We start from the raw sequence: 19,944 nt of genomic DNA on the forward strand, positions 1-19,944 counted from the left end.
TCGGAAAACTGGTGTAGGCTCAGTTATAAAGGCCCAATTTTTTTTTCACGGCAGGCAAAAACAGCTTTAAGCTCATGTATTGTCTTTTATTAAGACACATTTATTCATGCTGAGCATTGTCAGTAAGCAACTCCTGATCATATATAATGTTACACATCTTGCTAAAAGACCTCTTTATTAGATTAGTTCTTGCTCAAGCCCACATTAGCAATATCAGTCAGGCAAAATGTAATTTAAAGGTTCAATAATGAGATAGAAAAAATGGCTACTGGCACATAACTATATTTTGCATTAGGAGATGTTAATGTCTGCAGGCCACAAATGATAACCTCCAGTTAATGGAGTGGAGAATATTAATGTGAGAGTGAAAGGAAGCCCAGTCCTTGAGCTTATAAATCCACCAATAGGCCACCATTTTGTAATTAAAATGTAGCTTGTGAAAATAAAATCAATTCATTAATACTTTGCTGATAGCAGAATGCCTTTTACATTAATTCCAATATGTTTACGCAGCTACATGTGCTATTTATCACATTGCCACAGTGTCAAACCAAACCTAGAGAGGCATGCAATTAAAATTTTACTAATCAATATATCAAGCAGCAGTACAATACTTGGTCAGGTGTTCTCTAGTGTTTCATTTTAAAATGAGATATTAGCGTTTGTCTTGAAACAAAGTGTTAAAGGAATACTGCACCCACAAAATGAACATTTGTATATCAGTTAGTCATGCCCTATTACATTGAATTTGTGAGGGAAGCTTTGATTATCTCGCATGCCTCCATGGAAAATGCCGAACATATTGATTTATTGATTGATTCAGGGTCACATTTAACAACAGCCAAACTATATCAAGACATCCGTTTACAAACTCACACACAACCCATTGTATTCCAAGTCTCATTTATCCAATGGTACACACACTACTTCCCAAACACACATTTTCACTAAAACATTACGATTTAAAACTGAAGTAAAAGTTTCAGCAAAAATGCATGTGTTTGGGAAGTAGTGAGTATAGGACTGGATAAATGAGACTTGGATTATACTGCACGAGTTGTGTGAGAGTTTTTAAATGTATGCTTTGATATAGTTTTGCTGTTGTGCAGTGGCCTTCAATCAATCGATGAGTTACCATGTTTGTCATTTTCTGTGAAGGCATGCAAGAAAAACAAGATTTTGTCCACAAATTCAAGGTAACACTGCATGACTGATTGATTTACAAGTGGCAATTTTGTACATGACATAATCATTAAAGAAAATAGGTCCACTTCACCTTCTCAAAAAAAGGAATTTTAAAATTTACACAAATTTTGAAGGCTATTAGTGAAATTAATTGACCTCCATCTGGATAAAGTAGGAAATTTAATTATACAGAGTTTGGTCAAAGTGTCACCACATTTCCGTTCTTAAGGTGCCAATTTTGTGCCAGTGTTAGTTTGAGATCTCAACATTCTGTAAAAAATATGGCACTGTATTATCACCTCAGTTTAGCACATTTCGTGTCATTATACTTGCTCATGCATTACTGTCAGATAGATCACCTGACTTAGTGTTAGACAACACAGTGATCTATTAAAGCCACAAAACGTGTCAACTACAATTTCACACCTTAATTATGTTCTCCATGCTGAGTGCAGAGCAGTTTATCATAGCGTAAAGCACTCACTTAGATATTGCATTGATCAGCATTAGTTCCAGAATGACTAATTAATTAATCGATTAGCTGTCATCTATTACATTAATTGCCAAATAATTTTATAACTGATTAATCAGTGTTAGTAATTTCTAAGAGAAAAAAGTTTTCTGATTCCAGCTTCTTAAATGTGAATATTTTCTTGATTCATTTCTCCTCTATAACAGTAAACTGAATATATTTGGGTTGGGACATTTAAAGGAGGTCATCTTGGACTTTGGGAAACACTGATCAATATTTTTTCACAATTTTCGGACATTTAATAGATCAAAAAACTAATCGATTAATTGAGAAAATAAAAGAGATTATTCATCAATGAAAATGATGAATAGTTGCGGCCCTAATCATCATATAAATTTATAAAAACAAGTGTTAATTTGCACAAACAATCATTTTCAAATCATTTCACATGTAAACTACTGACGAGATTAAAATATGTTTGTATGTTTCTCATTCAGAGCTCCACTGGACTGCTGCTGGTGCATCAGTGTGTTTCCACGCCACCCGTCAGGTGTCATCTACTGTAAGTAACCTGTTTACTGTAACATTAACAATCTGTAATGACATTAAATTGTTTTTTGTTTTTTTACCAAAGTGGAATAATAAGTATTTGATGTGTCCACTTTTAAACCCAAGATGAAAATGAATGTAAAAATATAGTTGAATCATTTTGTGTTTTCATGTCTGTGTTTAAAAAATGTGTCAATAAAACATGTTAAAGATGATGCAACTTGTGAGTGTCTTCCTTGCAGAGAGAGATAGACGTCAACGTGGTATCAGTGCATTTATTGCTCCGAGTTGTCTGAATCAAACCAGCACAGACTTGAGTCACATGTCAGTTTATTACAGCTGACTGCGCACTGTTACAAGGCTTAAAAATGAACTCTAAGGACTTGGAACAAGATATCTATGATTGGTTAAGCATATTCTCTAAACTATCAGTTCACAAATCCAGGAGCCAGAGTAGTGACAAAACAGTGCTTTACCCATAAATGCATTTGCTGCAACAAAAAACATAAGATTCAACATCATCAAACCAAACTCAGGTCATTATCAGTGGCGTTTAAGACATTACCAGAGGGGCATAAAAATGATTTCAAGATAATGCTCAAACATACAGATCCTTAACATATCCAGATAACTATAAAGTAAAATAATCCCAAACCAAAATCTACTTTTAAAGCATCAAGTACATTTCATAAAAGATTTATTATGGTACAAAATATTCTGTGGCCCTCAATCACAAAAGCATACTGGTGGTGAATGCAACTCGTGAGCCAAAAGAGCTTTTGTGCATGACTGTCGTTATTGAAACAATACAAAGAGCCTTGCTCAGTATTGTGAAAGTGAGATGAGGGGGAATAATTTGGTACTAATTGAGACAGCATTCTTTGAGTAGGGGCTTCCCTCCGCCACAAGAGGGCAGCGTAACAAAACACATCCAGCACTGGATCCTGGGCTGCCCTCGCGTAAGACTTAATGACTGAATAATGGAGAGTCATCACGTTTAAAATATATTTAAACAGCTAAAACTTTTTTTTTTTTAACTAATAATAAGCTTCAAGTTGCAGGTAGGTTTCTAATGTGTCTTTGGCTGACATCACAGGAGAGTTAGTAAAGATACAATACAGTACCTTGTAAGGCAAACAGTGGTGAAAAACAAGGAATTCACTGAAAACACAAAAACCTCTACGACATAAAAAACAACCAACAGACTCCCATATATAAACACAATATAATAAGAAGTTGCATTGCCATTAATTGGCTGCCTGTAGGCACTGTAAAGGCGAGGCAACGGTTTCCTATCAGTCCAGTTTATATGGGCAACATCAGCAAAACATCTTTGTAACGCAGTTGGTCAGAGATTTACAGACACACAAGGTTGACAGAATGACACAGAAAACCCTGCTTTTCAGCGGAGCTCATCAGCAGTCCAACTATGATCAATATATTTAGGAAGCATACTTAAATCTCGACCAAACTGGCTTCTTCTTTAAGGAGCTGGTATCACTGCTACAGTTAAAATGATGTACAAATGAGCTGTCAATGAAAGATATCTCTCTGTGTGTTAGCACTTGCATAGAACAGCTCGCAGACGGTGAGCTAGGCGTGACCGTTACCTGCAGGCGCTGCAGAGTAAAACATAACGTGAATGTGCAGTTATTAAAATGATTCACTGCTGACCCACAAAAGGAAAGAGGCAGTTTATAGTTTGTTGTAGTGTTTAAAAAGGTCACTACTGAGGTTTTGATACAACAAAAGAATAATTAAGTTTTCTGAAGGAAATGAAGTGTGCTTGCTTGCACTCAAAACTGCAGGTGCAAACACTGTAAACAGGTTAAAATGTGATGAAAGGAGGTGAATACTAGTTGATGCTGAAGCACTAAAAATGTTTCAACTGTCATTTGAAGTGTGAGCATTGAAACGAGCTGAGGTGACACAGCAGAAGGCAGATGAAAGCAGTTAAAGTGTCATGGCTGAAAGCTTCAGTTTTAGGTTTGTTGCCTGTTAGCAAATATTTGTATGTGTTTAAATGCAGTTAGCCTGACATGGCCACACCAAACTCCACATGCAAGTTAGTTGGATCCTCTCATTTAATTTTTGATTTTTTTGATTGAGTTATCAAAGGCTTATCAGTGTGTGACCAGGTATGGTGTAGATGGCCAATGACAGTACAGCAGTACCAGCCAATCACTTGAAGGACTTGGTGAAAAGTGGGTGGAAATTACTGCCTGACAGCGTGCAAAGATGAGCTGGTATATTATGAGTTGGTATATGACTGTTGCCAAACCCTGTTGAAGTAAAGCAAACGTCTTCCTTCTCAAGTAAAGCTTTAAGTGCAGGTCATTGTTCTTCGTTAAGTTAAATCATACCGGCCAGTTCGTTTTACTTTGCCTGATGTCAGACAGAATTTTTGGCTCATTACATTGTTTTCATTGTAACCATGCCAACATACTGGTTTTGCCGGACTTTTCAGGGTGGAGCACAGCTAAGTAAAACCAAACTATGATGTTAAGCGTTGTGGATAAGACTTGCCTCTATGTAATCAGTCAATATGGCGGAGTGAGTGGAAGGTGTGGACCACGGAGAGCGCACAACTTGGTCCTGCCATGACACTGACTGACTAATTGTTAGTCCACCCACAGCATTCTTTGAATTGATTGCTTTTAACCATCATGTCATGATGCCCGACAAATCAGTCCATGTCATAGACGGATTTTAAGGGTCTGGACCCAGGCAATCCAAAACTTTGACAGAAAGGTCCACATCAGCTGCAGCCATCTTGTTTTCGAAAATGACTCAACGGAGCTCCTCTTTATGGTCTTTGTTGCAAACAAGCCTATCATCAAATAAATGGTTGTGATTGGCCTGGCACGTCTCAGGTGGCTTGAAATCTGTCCAAAGCGGAGGAGGACCAGATGCATCTGCCAAAGGAAGTAAAACATAAGCTCGCGGATTTGTCTGGTTCCCAGACGAGAACGTTATTGGACTGTCAGCTAAAGAATAAAAGCTGAAAGAAACTGAAGTGTTAGAATGAAAGCAACTGAAGTATCAGTTGACTCACAAGCACTGAAAACAGCTGAATTGCTAAAATGTAAAACATGAAAGCAGCTGAACTGTCATTTGCAGCATTACAAATAAAAGTTGAACTGCGTTTCCTGTGATAAACTCGACTAAGATAGATCAGTTGACTAACAGATGTTCAGTTGTCAGATAAAGAGTACGAGATGAGAGCAGAAACTTGTGCTGCTGCCTATCTTGGCCAGGACTCCCTTGAAAAAGAGATTTTTAATTTTAATGGCACAGATCCTAGCAAAATAAAAGTTATATAAAAATAAATTAAGCATGTCAACAGACGTGTTTACTGCTGAAAGTAGTTGAAATCTCAGTTGTAGAGACAGTTTGTCTGTGCACTGTCCGCAGTTAAAGTGTCAGTTTTTATGTAGGTAAGAGATGAACGCAGTTGAAGGGTCAGTTTAACTTTTCACTGCCTCTGAATCACCAACACCACGCACACACATTATTAAAAAACTATGAGAGGTATGAAAAACAGAAGTAGTGTCATGAAGTACAAAAGGTAGTAGATGAACCAATGAATGAAAGGGTTCAAGAGGAAATGAAAACTTTTAACATTCTGTCCAGTAATTTCTGGGGCAAAAAGTTGAAAGAAAGATATCCAAAAGTCTGGACAGCAGCACAGATGTCCAAATGAGCTGAACATTTTGCAGTGTGAATAGTGTGTCTGTCAAAGTATGCTGCAGTAGCTGACAGACAAATAAAAGCATCCAGAATATTAATAATAAGGATATAAATACGAGAATATGATTATACCTCTAAATGCCAGAACATGCCGTACAATCTACCCCTGTGCCTACGATAATCCTGCTGGGGCAAGAGATTAAACTACTGAAGCAGTTGCTGCTTTTTGGCTTTGAAGAGCAGGTTACACTTTGTGTCACAGAAGCAGGCTGCAGTTACAGCTCGGGTAGGCAGTTTTTATTTATTGATTTATTGATTTATTTTTGGCATCTTTGGGGGAAAAATCCCATAATAACTTTTGAGCATACTGTAATTCAACTAGCTTGAGAGAAAACATGACTCCTGCACCTCCTCTTGGCTCTGTTTTTGGGTTGCTAGGGAGACTGTGGCCAGTCACAGGTCACTCCTATTGGCTCCTCTGCAAATGCAGATGTACGTGCATGTCCCTTCAGATGGTGAAAGCCTGATTCAGTGGTGGAAAATCTTGCAGAAAAGTTGCTATTCGAGCACTGGCAACAACTAACTACACTACAAAACAACCCAAAAAAGGAAGACAGGCTAAAAGAGAGTCTGGCAACAAACACAATAAAAACGTTTAAATATCGGTGAAGTGTTTCAGAAACTGAAGCGCTAACTGTAGTCATAGGCTCATGGCTGTGGCAAATGTTCATGTTTCTGTAGGTGGGAGGGGCTTAGGCCAGAGAGGGCAGAGGTGCAGGAGGAGGGCTGTGTTTTCAAATTTTGGCTTTTTTCTTTTTGCCGTTGCCAAAAAACTGCCTACCCCAGCTTTAAGTGGTTGCTGGCAGTTAAAAAGGTCATAAGAAATGTCATGCAGCATAATCACAACTTGGCCCAAAGTGCATACCAGTGAGTACAGGTTTACAGATACAGGTAAATGCTTCCAGAGAAAGTAAGTGAGAATTATTTCTTCATGGATATGTGCTTCCATTAATGGCATCGCAGAATGATAGAAGGATTTCGGATAACAGGATTTCAAGCTCAACTGCATAGCTTAGTTTCCAGCAATATTAATGTGCAATGTGAAGATACTGCAAAGTGATTGCAGATTTTGTTGTTGCGTTGGGAAACAGAATGTGTTTTAATAAGTTATAATTGGAAAGCAGCTAATATTAAAATGTGCTGTGTCAGTTTGGATGCATGTACTGTTTGATAAGAACAAGAGTAAGGGGGTAAATATTTTGCAGAACATAATTTTGGCTCTTTAAAAGTTCAATCATTCACCAACGTCCCAACTGCTGCATGTTCTTAGACGTGTTACTGCGGTCTCCTCGGCCTGTGTTAGGCTCCTGCTGAAATTAAGGGTCACTTGGGTCCTGACTTTAAGCTGGAGTCCAAGGTCCAAGGTATGCGGGCCCATGGCAAATTATGAGCATGCTGGTTCAAGATCGAAGGGCTTCCCTGGGTTTCATTACTACACAGCGCCGTTCTGCAGGCGGTCGGGGGTGAAGCAGCCGTTGGTCTTACAGCTGCTTTCCGCTCTCTTGGTGCGGGTCAGATTGTTCCTGGCCTTCCAGCGCTGAGCAAGCGGCTCCATGAACAGCGAGACGGAAGAGAGCAGATAGCAGAGCCCAGCCAGGTAGAAAGAACAGTCGTAAGTCTGGGTGTAGTCGTACAGGAAACCTGCAAAACACAAACAAACAATTTCTAGTAGCATATTTATATACAGTGTATCAGGAAGAGACAAGCTGAGGAAGCCCATTGAAAGTACTGTTGTAGGGCTTTCATGCATTATTTACTTTATGTGCGTAGAACAGCCAAAAGAAACCCAATGAATTAATATCGGCAGTGATTCACAGTAGTTTGTGGACTTCCAATAAAAAGGGCACAAGAACTAGTGGGGTACAGCCTGTATTATAGTATTCTTTCTTACATATTTGTGCTGTATTTGTGTATAAGCAGAGAAACGGTATTTTTATGCTAACATTTTGAGCCATTGTCAATAAAGATTTGTAGATCTCTACAGGTGCCTGTGTCATTTTCTGTGTATTTCAGCTTCCCAGCAGCTTCATACTGTCAGACTGTCAAAATGATCAGTCAGATTTGCAGCTGAGCTTGTGCTTAAAAAGTATATCATGCATGTAGGATAAGGGCGGTTAAGCAGGTGAACAAAGACAAAAATAAATGCATAAAATATCAAAAAACAAACAACAAAGTTAACCTGGACTCAAGAGGATCCATAAAACATCTTTGAACACTAATAAAGCACTCATTAGAAAGTGGTACAACTTAGAAATGAGATTTTGTGAGTTGTAGCTAATTGCTTTATAATGACCAATATTAGAATATTATTATTAAGAGCTGTTTCACACTGAGCATGGATTTTCATCCACATGTTTGCACAGAAATGTATAAAAACTGATTTTGAAGGTTCTTATAAATGTTTGCACACCTCTGCAGAACATTTGTGCAGTGGAAAAAATATTCAGATGAACCTCAATTGACCAATGAAATCCTTTGTTCAATCTGATGTCATGCCTCCAGGTCACAGCTAGCTACCAACTGTAGGACAAACACCACAACGACTACCTCAACAAGGACAAGGACAAAGGACAATATATGGTTTGTGATCGCCCAGCAGGGATACAATGAATAGGCTAATGTAGCCGATTATGTAGCACTTGCTAATGTTAGGCCTATATGCTAGTCACACAACAGGACTAGTTTGTATATTGTGTGGCTAACATTAGCCCCTGTGACATTCTCTGTCTGAATAGGTTTTTTGTTGTTGACTAAAACGGAGCACAGCAATAGTATAATTCGCACCAGACCCAAAGTGCGTGTGCATAGCTGTCAAACAGGAAATTTGCATGCAGATTTTCTGTATTCCCATACTGCTCCCAAAAAATACCAATGGTTGTGGTTTATTTTCTCCCAGCAAAACATTTGCTTCGTCTTTTTAGCTCTAATGGTCATCAGGAAAACCCCACCCATGGACAGTTTAAACACTGATCTCGTGAAAAAGTGCAGAACTTTTTTTTATGGCATTTACAGCTGCAGACCTGATGGCTTTATCCATATTTATTAATGCAACATGAACATTTATTAACTGCATTATTACCAAATAAAAAAGGATGAACATGATCAAGATGGATTTTCATGCCCTAACAACCCAAATGTTCTTGTATAGAACAGGGAGGGCTCACATTTTTAGCATGCATGACTTCAGTGAAAACTATACTGCAAGTGACTCATAACTGTCTGTGCTTTTGTGTTCTTGTTTCACATGAGCCATGTTGACATTTTACTTCATAAAAGAGGACCAGATAAAAAAGCAGGTATGACCACATTACAGCTGCTGCTGAGATGGTTGACCATCCCAAAGAGCTGTGTATGCAAACAGCTCTGTTATCACAACCTGTGACCTGAAAGGAGAGAACATAGTTTGCCTAACGTCCGTTTCTTATTCGAACCACAGAGATGGTAAACAGAGCCACATGCTATTTCCGTACCACCCTAAAGGGGTCATTAGTCACATTTCAACCCCAAATCCATAAGCCGCTCTGAGGGGATTGCCCAACACAGTGGGCAGGGACCATGTCAATAGGTTCAAGGGAACCCCCCGCTTTGACTGGGGCCAAACATGGGGCCAAAGAGTTATTTCTCCTAAAAGTACCTCGCATAATCACAGAAAAAAATCGTAATATATGTGTTATCATGATGAGACATGGAGTGCAAGTTTCAGCGCTTCAGTGAAGATAAAAACAGGTTTGATTCACACAGCCGTTCATGCGCTTCACAGATGATTGATGTTTTTTTTTACAGCTGACCTAGAAAAGGCGTAATTCGTTAGAAAGAATCTGCCACAACCTGATGTAACAAAAAACACAGTAAGATTCCTGATTAGAAACAGCTCTCTAAGACTAACAAAGGCAATCTGCCATCACTTAAACACTCAAACCTGGCCGACCATGGACATACACACAACACTGTTATTCTACTTCAAGGCAAGATGAAATTTGACCCAGTAACCCCTGTATGCATTTTTGTCCAAGCAACCCCAAAGTCCTAGTCTGCAGGGCTGCACTAACTATAGGTTGTTTTTCTCCTGTGTGTTTCAGTTTTCACACTCCACAGTGACTACATGCACACAGACAGGCATACACATGCTTGGAGACACCGCAAGGAATTCAGGGCCCCATGAAAATATGTGCCACAACACCCCCTAAAAATATATATGTTCATAAGAAAGGCTTATCAACCCCTTCACCGATCCCCCCACTCACTCACTCACTCACTCACTCACTCACTCACTCACTGCATGAAGCTCTTATGGGCCAACACACACACACAAACCTCACCTTGGCCTCTGTGTAACAAATCACTTCAGAACAGTGATGTCATGCCTACAATCCCATACATATGCAGTGCATATGTACACGTTTGTTATTGTGTGCATGTGGAAAAGTGGGTTAACACATGTCTGACTGAAGGTTTTCCATTACGCGATCCATTTACCTGCCAAAGGAGGTCCTGTGAGGCAACCAAGGCCAACAAAGAACATGGAGAAGCCCATGGAGTTGTTGAGTTTCTCCGACCCCACGAGATCTACCTGCAAAGCAGAAAAACACATTGAACCTGAAGCTCTGCACACACTGAGTCATCTTATTTCTTACTGACATTTTAAAATTGAAACAGATTTCAGCATTTCAGCACTGTGCAAATCGCATATACTTCACACTGCCAACATATTTTAACTGATGTTTTCCAAAGCATACAACAGTTTGTAATGAAAATGTGATGAAAACAGTGTTTGGATGTTTCTACTCCTTTCTTTTCTGTGCCCGTGATAACTGTAGCTGAAGGCAATATGTTTTTAGGGTGTCCATCCATCCGTCTGCATGTGTAGGTCCGTCCCATTCTCATGAACGCAATATCTCAAGATTGCCTTGAGGGAATTTCCCAAACGTCTCTTCGGACTCAATGATGAACTGATAAGATTTTGATGGTTATAGGTCAAAGGTCAAGGTCACTCTGCCCTTGTCTGTCTCATTTGTGTGAATCTGATATCTAAAGAAGGCCTTGGGGATTCATTCATTCATCTTCTAACCGCTTCATCCTGGAGGCTGGAGCCTATCCCAGCTACATCGGGCGAGAGGCAGGGTACACCCTGGACAGGTCGCCAGACTATCGCAGGGCTGACACATAGAGACAAACAACCATTCACGCTCACATTCACACCTACGGACAATTTAGAGTTACCAATTAACCTAGTCCCCAATCTGCATGTCTTTGGACTGTGGGAGGAAGCCGGAGTGCCCGGAAAGAACCCACGCTGACACGGGGAGAACATGCAAACTCCGCACAGAAGGGCTCCCACGCCCGGGATCGAACCGGCAACCCTCTTGCTGTGAGGCGAGAGTGCTAACCACCACACCACCGTGCCGCCCAGCCTTGGGGATTTTTTTTGTAAAACTTTGCACATTCACTTGGACTCAACGATGAACTGATTAGATTTTGGTAGTCACAGGTCACAGGTTAAGGTCAATGTGACCTTGCATCCATTTCATTCTCCTGAATGCAGCATCTCACAAATGCCTTGACAGCATTTCTTCAAATTTGGTGAAAAAATACACTTGGACTTAACAATGCACTGATTAGATTTTGGTCATTATAGGTCAAAGGTCAAGGTCACTGTGACCTTAACTGTCTCATTTTTCTGAATATGATATCAAGAAAACCTTGAGGATTTTTTTTTTAATTTTGCACAAACGTTCACTTGGATTAAACAATTAACTGTTTAGATTTTGGTGGTCAGAGGTTAGAAGTTATTGTGACCTTGTCTATCTCATTCTTGGGAACAGAATGTCTTAAGAACATCTGGGAGAAATTCTTCGAATTTGACACAAACGTCCACTTGGACTGAAGAATGAACTGATTAGAATTTTGTGGTTGAAGGTCAGTATGACATCACAAAACATGAAACTTGAAACTCTGCTGATTGTGTAGATCTTTTGTGTCCGCAGGGGGAAGATGTGTGTGAGTTCACAGACATGGATGGAAGCTGTAAGAGAAACTTGACTGGTATGTGGAGGCATAGAGCTGCAGGGTGGTAATTCTAGTTGACAAATGTTTAGGCAATCCTATGGACCTAACTTGCCTTGGTTCCAGGTATGATGTACGCAGTTAGACCCGCTCTGTGATGCAGATAATGATCCGATTTAGTTTGAAGGATAAACAACTTTTAATTTGAAAGTAAAGTCTGTTTGTTAAATAGCCCGAACAGTTGTCTAGCGCTGGCTCCTGCACTGAAAGACCCCTCGAACACTTTATGAGTGACAGCAGCTTCCAGGCCTATGTTTTTAATGCCGATGGTGAGGTGATACTTACCTGTCAACACAGTACCAGTAAAGTCTGAGCTAAAACCAAACCAGCCCTCCCTTGCCAAGTCAAACAAGAGATCATAGCATTTTAAGAAGATGCAGACACTTGACCTACTTTTCAAAGTCTATTTTCCTTGTCTGGAAAAAAGTGATTTATGTCAACAGGCAGAGACAAGCTTTAGTACTAATCTGGTTTAAGAAGAAAACTGGTTTTAACTCATCTTCCATTCCTTTTCAGAAAAAAAAAAAGATCCTACTTGTCAACATTAGTCCCAGAGGCAAGTCCTGCCCTTTGAGATCACACCATTGGCAAGTGAAATCACACCACATATATGTCCTCACGTTTTTGTTCTCAGGTGTGGCATGACCTGATGACACTGGATACTCGCTGACTTAATACGTTGTTCCACCCATAAAGGCAGTTGGGAAATATCTCCAACGGTTTGCTTCACGGATACTTTTCACTTTCAGTGCGTGACACAATGACTTAATGAAGCCATGTTCTCATGGTACAAAATTCCCCAACACACAAATACACTTACTGTGAATTCAGCAGATTAGAGAGTCTGATTACTGTAAGGGTGTTAAAGGGACTGATGCTGGTGGGATTGTATGAAAAGTCAAATGATATTGAGGAGAGCACGCTATCTACAGGTACCACAGAGTCTACATTTACATGCCTTCACTAATCTTTACTGACTTTCTAATACAAGTTTTCACTTGAAATTTACTCAGTCAGTTTCTCTGTCCTACCGTAACCTATAATATACAAAAACCATGACTGAATTTCCTTCTGGAAAACAATTACTGATACCAAGTGCTTAGTTGAGTCATTTCTTAGACCTTTCATTTTAGGTGACTGTTTATTTTATGTCTGTAGTTTTCAAATAATTTACTGTCAAGTAGACAGGGACTTGACCCATCGACCCTCCGGTTCCCAACCTAAGTCCCTATAGACTGAGTAACTGCCGTCCAATCAGAGCTAAGATGCTGGTGGTAAATATCGCCTTATAATCAGCATGTTGGCATGCTGGTATTAGCAAAGCTCAATGCACCACACAAATTTGTTTCCCTAGAATAGCAAAGGTACGCCCTGTCTTACTATCCCTGTGATTGGCTGGTACTTGCTGCCTTTGTTGGTTGGATTCATTAGTTTTAGGCAGGAGGAATGAGACTGGTTAGATTTAGGGTGATAAAATCAGGGTGAGCCAATCAGAGGCAGAGTTAGGCAGAGTATAGGGTGGGTATGCAGTCAAGCCTCACAGAGGAACCTTGCGTCAGAGGAACCTTGCTTTGCCTGTCTGTTTGGTGTTTTGGTGCCAGTGAGTATGCCGTGTACAGGTGGGAGGTTAATTCCAATGAGCCAGTACAAGGATGTTTGTTGATCTTATCAACGAAAGCAAATACAACACTTGGAGCGAATCAATAATGCAAAAAACAAAAACCAACCATTTCAATGCCTTCTCAAGCTTCTTTGCATTTGTTGAATCATTATCATCACGTATCAGTGTGACTGGCACCACTGTTTCTTAGCGAAGAGACCAGTGAGGTGATCACTGAGAGTGTATTTCTTTTCACCACACATAAATCTGATCTCTACTCCACTTCACACAACCCTCTGCAGTCTGAGACGCCCACAGAGTCTGTGCACCTAAGACCCATGACTTTGCACTCCTTGCTGAGCAATTAAAACTGGGCTATTAGTTTTTTTTATTAATTCTTGGAGACTTTATTCTTCATGATGTAAACTCATATGCCCATAGACTGATGCCAAATGTCTGCATGTTCATCTTTGTACCGAGGTATATCAAATTAGGCCACTTACTCCATTCTAGGAACCCTCCTATGAATTTAAAGTCACATATCAGTTCTTTTCACACAGCGAGTGCAGCCAAATGCCCTACCTCTAAATGTTAATGAATCTGAAAAATGATTTGTGTATCCCACCCATGATTCGGATCCGCTCCAAAATGTAATGGATTCTTCCTTGGCCCATGCTACACCCTTCAACCAAGTTTTGTGAAAGCTGCTAATATTTCTTCCATAATCCTCCTCACAAATGCATGTACAGCAGCAAAAACATGACCTCCTTGGCAGATGTAACTATGGGACCTGTGAGGTAAAGCATTACTGAAATTTACAACCCTGTGATTAATACAGGTTCATTTGTTTTAAGAGGGTACAAATGCATGTTGCCATGTTTAAGTAGGGTGCTCTCCTTACCAGAACGGGCAGCAGCAGAGCCATGTATCCACCACAGAAGATGGCAAAGAAGACAGCGTAAACCATCAGCAGGATGTAGGAGGTTGCCAGTGGGGAGAGCAGGTTGACCAGGCCACAGAGGATCAGGTAGGCCTTGTGGTAGTGGTATTTATGGAGCAGGTTCCTGTCTGTCACCCAGCCCGAGGCCAGCTGGGCGATGGTCTCTGTGATACCTGTAACAGAGACAAGTGAGGCTTGTGAATGTCAAAGTAAAACTGTAAAATGAGACTTAGAGGTGAGAGCAAAAGGGCAAAAAAATAAGGCAAGTAAAAAGGAGACTTCTTTTTTAGGCTTTAATTGTTTGTTTTTAAATGTACATTCCAGGAACTCCTGAGGAAGCATCATTAGTACAGAGGGGATTGTCCTGGTTGGAAAGAAATAAAATAAGTGGACTGTTTCTTTAAGGAAGGAGTATGAGACAAGAGGCAGACTGTGGGATGAAAACAATAAAATATTCAGGTAGTAACAGGAAGCTGCTCTTTGGTAATGGAGTTTTTGATGAAATTCCAAAACACAAGAGCATCGCTGACTCTCTTTACCTTCAGTCTTCAACAATCAGGCAGCTGCATATTTAGAGAACAAACCCAGTCCAGCCACAGATGTCCACTTACCCATATAATTAAGTAAAATAAAGCAGACTCATTATTAAGCACTAGGTATAAATATTAAACTACTGCAATGCAAATGTACAGAGACTGTTTTAAGCTGCAGATGCATTTAAGAGTCTGTTCTCCCAAACACAACCCATAATGTTATCTATCCATGCAGAGAGTTTAGCTCAGGCTGAAATATCTCAACTATTAGATGCATTGCTATGGAATTTTGTAAATACACTAACTGTTCCCAGATGAATAATGCTGAGGCTGCCTTCATGAGGTTGACATTTCATTTTTTTCCCCACATTATATCTTGACAACTATTGGATGGCTTAACCATGAAATTTTGTACACACATTCAAGTTCCCCTATGGATGAAATTTAACATCGTCTTATGAGCATGTTAGCATGTCACTCAAAGCACCACTGTGTCCAAGTACATCCTCACATATCCCTTTTCCATGAAATTACATTGTGGATTCTGGTAACCTTCGCTCTATCGCGCAAACCAGTTTCCCTTTCCACCAGTTTTGAGTGAAACCATTGTAATCATGGATGGGTCATCAACGGAGGGTGTTACAACGCACAGCAGACATAACAGTAGTGGCAAAATGCTGCATCACCTTGAGCAAACTTTTGTTGTTACAGATTTGTTTTCGTCCAAAAAACAAGCATGGACCAACTGAACTCATGAGACCACTGCACGCACTTTTTTCTCCTGATGATTTCCCACTTGACTTCTTCATGCTCTCTTTCTAATCTGTAGAACATGGCACGCCCACTGATATTGTCATTGTTCGCACTTCAGGTTAAGAAAATCCTGCAATATTTTGGTTCCAGTTGAGAACTAAATTTTTAGGTCCTGAACTATTTTATTTTTGGTTAGAATGCTCTGACACTCCTTTTTCACCAACATTTAACAGGTGCCATTATGGTTCGTGCATCGAACTTTGAACCCTTTAGGGCATTTTCACCAAAAAGAAACTGATTCAGAACTTGAAAAGTTGGTTCCCAGCTGGACTCAAAACATAGCAGATTTTTCTTGACCTAAAGTGGGAACCATGACGACATGAGTGGGTGTGGCATATTCTGCTACTGCTGTTTACTTCCACTGTGCAACACCCTCCATTGGTGACGCATCCTTGATTTCCATGGTTCAACTCAAAACTTGTGGAAATGTGGGTTGGCTCCCTAGATAGCACCAAGGTTCCAAGAAATCTGAACAGGACAGGCTTAAGAAAGAGAGCTAATTTGGTGTAAAAGGAGTATGAGGGGTTCAAATTTAGGTGCGGGACCTGAAACTGTACCCATTCCATGTTGATGGGAAAGAGGTAACAGAGCCACTACTGTGGTGGAAGACCTGTACTCTTGTTGTAATTTGGGCGAACCGGCCCTTAAAGTTCCATATGAACTTTCAATCATCTTCATTCACCTGTCACGCCACCGGCTCCACTCCACTCACATGCAGACATGTTTCCTGACCTATGACATTCATGTCATAAAACAGTAACATTTGTCCTTTTGGTGTTAGATAATCCTGCTGGGACTTTAGTACGAACGCTGCTACAGCTGACCACAGTGATGAGAGGCCGACAGTCTTGTCTGCATTTTGAAGTGATGCTCAGATCCACAGAAAGAGTTACATCTCAAAGTCAGCCATGGCACAGCAAAGTGCAGTTCAAGTGCAGCTAAGGTAATCCATGAGGGCACCCACTTAAAGTTACCCACAGGGACTTGTCAGAGTTCCTTCAAAATCATACAGTTATTTCATGCAATGCAAATCAAGCATTAAGGGAGTGAGTGTGCATCTAAACGTGTGTGTGGGAGAGTGAGGGTGGGGCAAAGACAGAATGTGAAAGAAGAATGACACTGCAGCAAAACTAGGTCTGCATTAATAACAAACGTGATGTCTAGACAAGTCTATTTCAGGTCCCAGTTTATTCCCGTCCTCGAGAATGTTTCCACACACAGTGGGTGGCAACATATCCATCTGTTAACATCTGTATTACATGAGTGCCACACAGGCAAACTACTCATTATGCACTCCATCCCATCTGATTGATTGTTTGCTCCGGTCGGGTATGATGACTGGGCAGATATGTGCTGTTCTCTGCTGAGGTCAACTGGAACGCGATAGGCGGTACGGAAACTGCAGTGGTGTATTGACCGCCGCAGGAATAGCTACAAGCAGGCAGCGCTGAGCCATTGATCAATGAAACAAACTGGTTCTATGCAGATCAGAGTTACCCATCCTCTGCTCAGCCTCTGCACCACAGCTGCACGGGCTGCAGTCACTGGCACACAGTTTGAACTCAAAATAAAATTTCTGCTGAATATGAATGAGCCTGCGTACAGTGTGTGTTACCAGGTACAGCATGCAGATATAACTTAATTGTGTGGTTACACTCCTTTACATAAATCAACATGTGGATGTAATTCATGACGATCAGCTACATCTTCACTCTTTAAGGCTCTGAATGAACTTCCCATGAATAAACCATGAAATGCCTCACCAGTGAACACCTCTGCTTTCCTTACATAACTCGAGAGCGTTTCTCTCCTCAGAGGTTAGGGAGATGACATGAGGCAGCTGTGCTGTGTTTATGTGTCCTCCTCTAGCGACCCAAGACAGTGTCCTAGGGTGTCCCCTGCTTGCATCCAGACGAGTTGTGAATTTGTTTGTGTGTTTTAGCCTCAGCAGGTTTGTCCAGGCCTGCAGCTGTTCCTGTTCAAACTCAGTACACTGCAGTTTAAATTTGGCCTTTCTGAGTAGCACCTTAAGCCAACTGCATCAGGCATTATTAGTTCTCAGCGTAGTGCTGACAGGTATAGAAGGTGTACAGTATGTGCATGCCGCTGGGCATTAATAGACCATTAGGGAGCTGCAAAGTGCGGAGAAGTGCCATTTCCTTTATTTCAAAGAGGGACATTTTGTCACCACATTAAAGCAAAGGGTTCTAAAAGGCATGTTGGTTTTCCCAGCTTCTCTGAGGTGGCAGTTGGCTTGTCCTGCCTCCTCTTTTGTACGCATTGCCGCCTCAGTGCTCCTCTGCAAAGTATCAGCCACTTTAGAACTGGACTCCAACAAAATCGGGAGCCCCTCTTGTCATCACGCCAACAACTTTACTCAGTTAGCTGTTGCTTAGCAACTCCAGTTAGCTCCAGTGTTGGCGGCCGAGGGTTGAGGAGCGGACTGACCCGGACGGTAGTGGCCTCCCTCCCTCAGCCGAGTCAATGGGCCTCTATGACAAGCGCTGGGTCAGGGAAAGAGGGACAGCAGGACACTAGGATGGTGGCTTTGTGGTGCGGGTGGCACCACGTCTCTCTAGCTCTGTCTCTCTTTCTCTCTCATCACAGTGCACGTGACAAGAGAATGTGACAGAACAAACGTGTCTGAGTCAAAGGAATCTGTCAGTCTTGCTGTTGGCTCGCGCTGAGTGCTGGCATGAAGCTCAGAAGTAACTTCATAGACCATTAGGGAAAACTCAGACAACTATATCCTCTGGTTTTTGTTACACTTCTACAGAAACAGTGTAGAGATTTGTCTAAGAGCACATAAAGCCAATTTGTCTGCTAGTTTTTGTGTATCTGAGGTAATTTAACACAGTCGTGTTATTTGACACCAATCTTAGTTTTGTCTAAATCCATAAATGTTTTCATCCCAGCTGTGTTTCCTGTGCAGGCCGCAGTGTTTTCTTGTGACCTTTTCCTTACTTTTACCCCATTTTCTGTCCAGCTGCTGATGCACACCAACGCTGACAGCGTTAACACTGTGTATTCACAGGCTGTCTACACAGGGTACATTAAAATGATAGATTTTTTCCAGGACACCAAAACAGTCTTTTCGGCAATCTAAAACAATTTCCTCCAGAGCCAAAGCATTGCTGCATAATTCAAGAATTTAAATTTAATTTCACAATGACTAGATGTGATGTAAATTTAAGACATGTATGAAAATGTCAGCACTTCTTGTGTTGATATGACAATATCATCTCTTACACCTTCTCCCTTTATTGCATCCGAAAGCTAGTGATGTGACTGTAATTACTCCTATCCTAAAGTCACCTGTAATCAAAGGTAACACTATCTCTGTCTGCTGAGGACTGATTACCAAGGGATGCATTACAAAACAGAAGCATGTAACTGATAAACGCAGGTCCCCATCTGGTGCATTTCAATTATTCACAAAGCCTGACCAAGCACTCTTAAAGAATTACATGCACATGTGGTCAGTGGTCAAAATGTTAATGCTGTTTTCTGTTCATATGGAGTGGCCTCATCAGTGGCATTCTGCTGAACCCGCCCGCCTTGGCCAGTGGACCAAAGTTCAGCTTTTATGTAAGCACATTCATTACATAAGACTGCAGAGTCTGAGCAGCTCACAAATTATTAATGCCTAGAAGTTGACTGAGGACTTTTTTCTTTTGCATTGCTTCTTAAACCCAGTCTTAAAGGAACCTGGACCTCCCTCTGAACAGTTGCTGTGAATTCCCTGCTGGAAGCCACATTCAAAGACAGACGGCATTAAAGGGACAGTTCACCCTCAAAATCAAAAATACATATTTTTCCTCTAACCTGTAGTGCTATTTATTAGTCTAGATTATTTTAGTGTAGGTTACCGAGTGTTGGAGATATCAGCTGTAGAGATGTCTGTCTTCTCGGGAATATAATGAAACTAGATGGCACTCGGCTCGTGGTGCTAATAGCGCTAAAAGAATACATTTGAAAAACTCAACAGCAATGTCTCTTTCCAGAAATCATGACCCATTATCACCAAACAGAGAGAAGT

At 40.8% G+C, this 19,944-nt stretch overlaps 1 protein-coding gene across 4 annotated transcripts in view; it reads right to left on the minus strand.

The window, feature by feature from the left end:
- Window positions 1-2,472: 2,472 nt before the first annotated feature.
- The window catches only part of slc16a4 (solute carrier family 16 member 4), a 37,227-nt gene continuing 19,755 nt past the window's right edge, over window positions 2,473-19,944 (minus strand). For all 4 annotated transcript variants that reach the window (XM_049580256.1, XM_049580254.1, XM_049580255.1 and 1 more), the window contains 3 exons: window positions 14,521-14,732; window positions 10,433-10,526; window positions 2,473-7,597 (listed from right to left, as the gene is read on the minus strand). In XM_049580256.1, coding sequence (XP_049436213.1) covers window positions 7,389-7,597; window positions 10,433-10,526; window positions 14,521-14,732 — 515 coding nt within the window. In that variant the 3' untranslated portion in view covers window positions 2,473-7,388. The remainder of the gene's footprint in view (window positions 7,598-10,432; window positions 10,527-14,520; window positions 14,733-19,944) is intronic.

Source organism: Epinephelus fuscoguttatus, linkage group LG7 (genome assembly GCF_011397635.1).
Source record: "Epinephelus fuscoguttatus linkage group LG7, E.fuscoguttatus.final_Chr_v1".
Taxonomy (NCBI): domain Eukaryota; kingdom Metazoa; phylum Chordata; class Actinopteri; order Perciformes; family Serranidae; genus Epinephelus; species Epinephelus fuscoguttatus.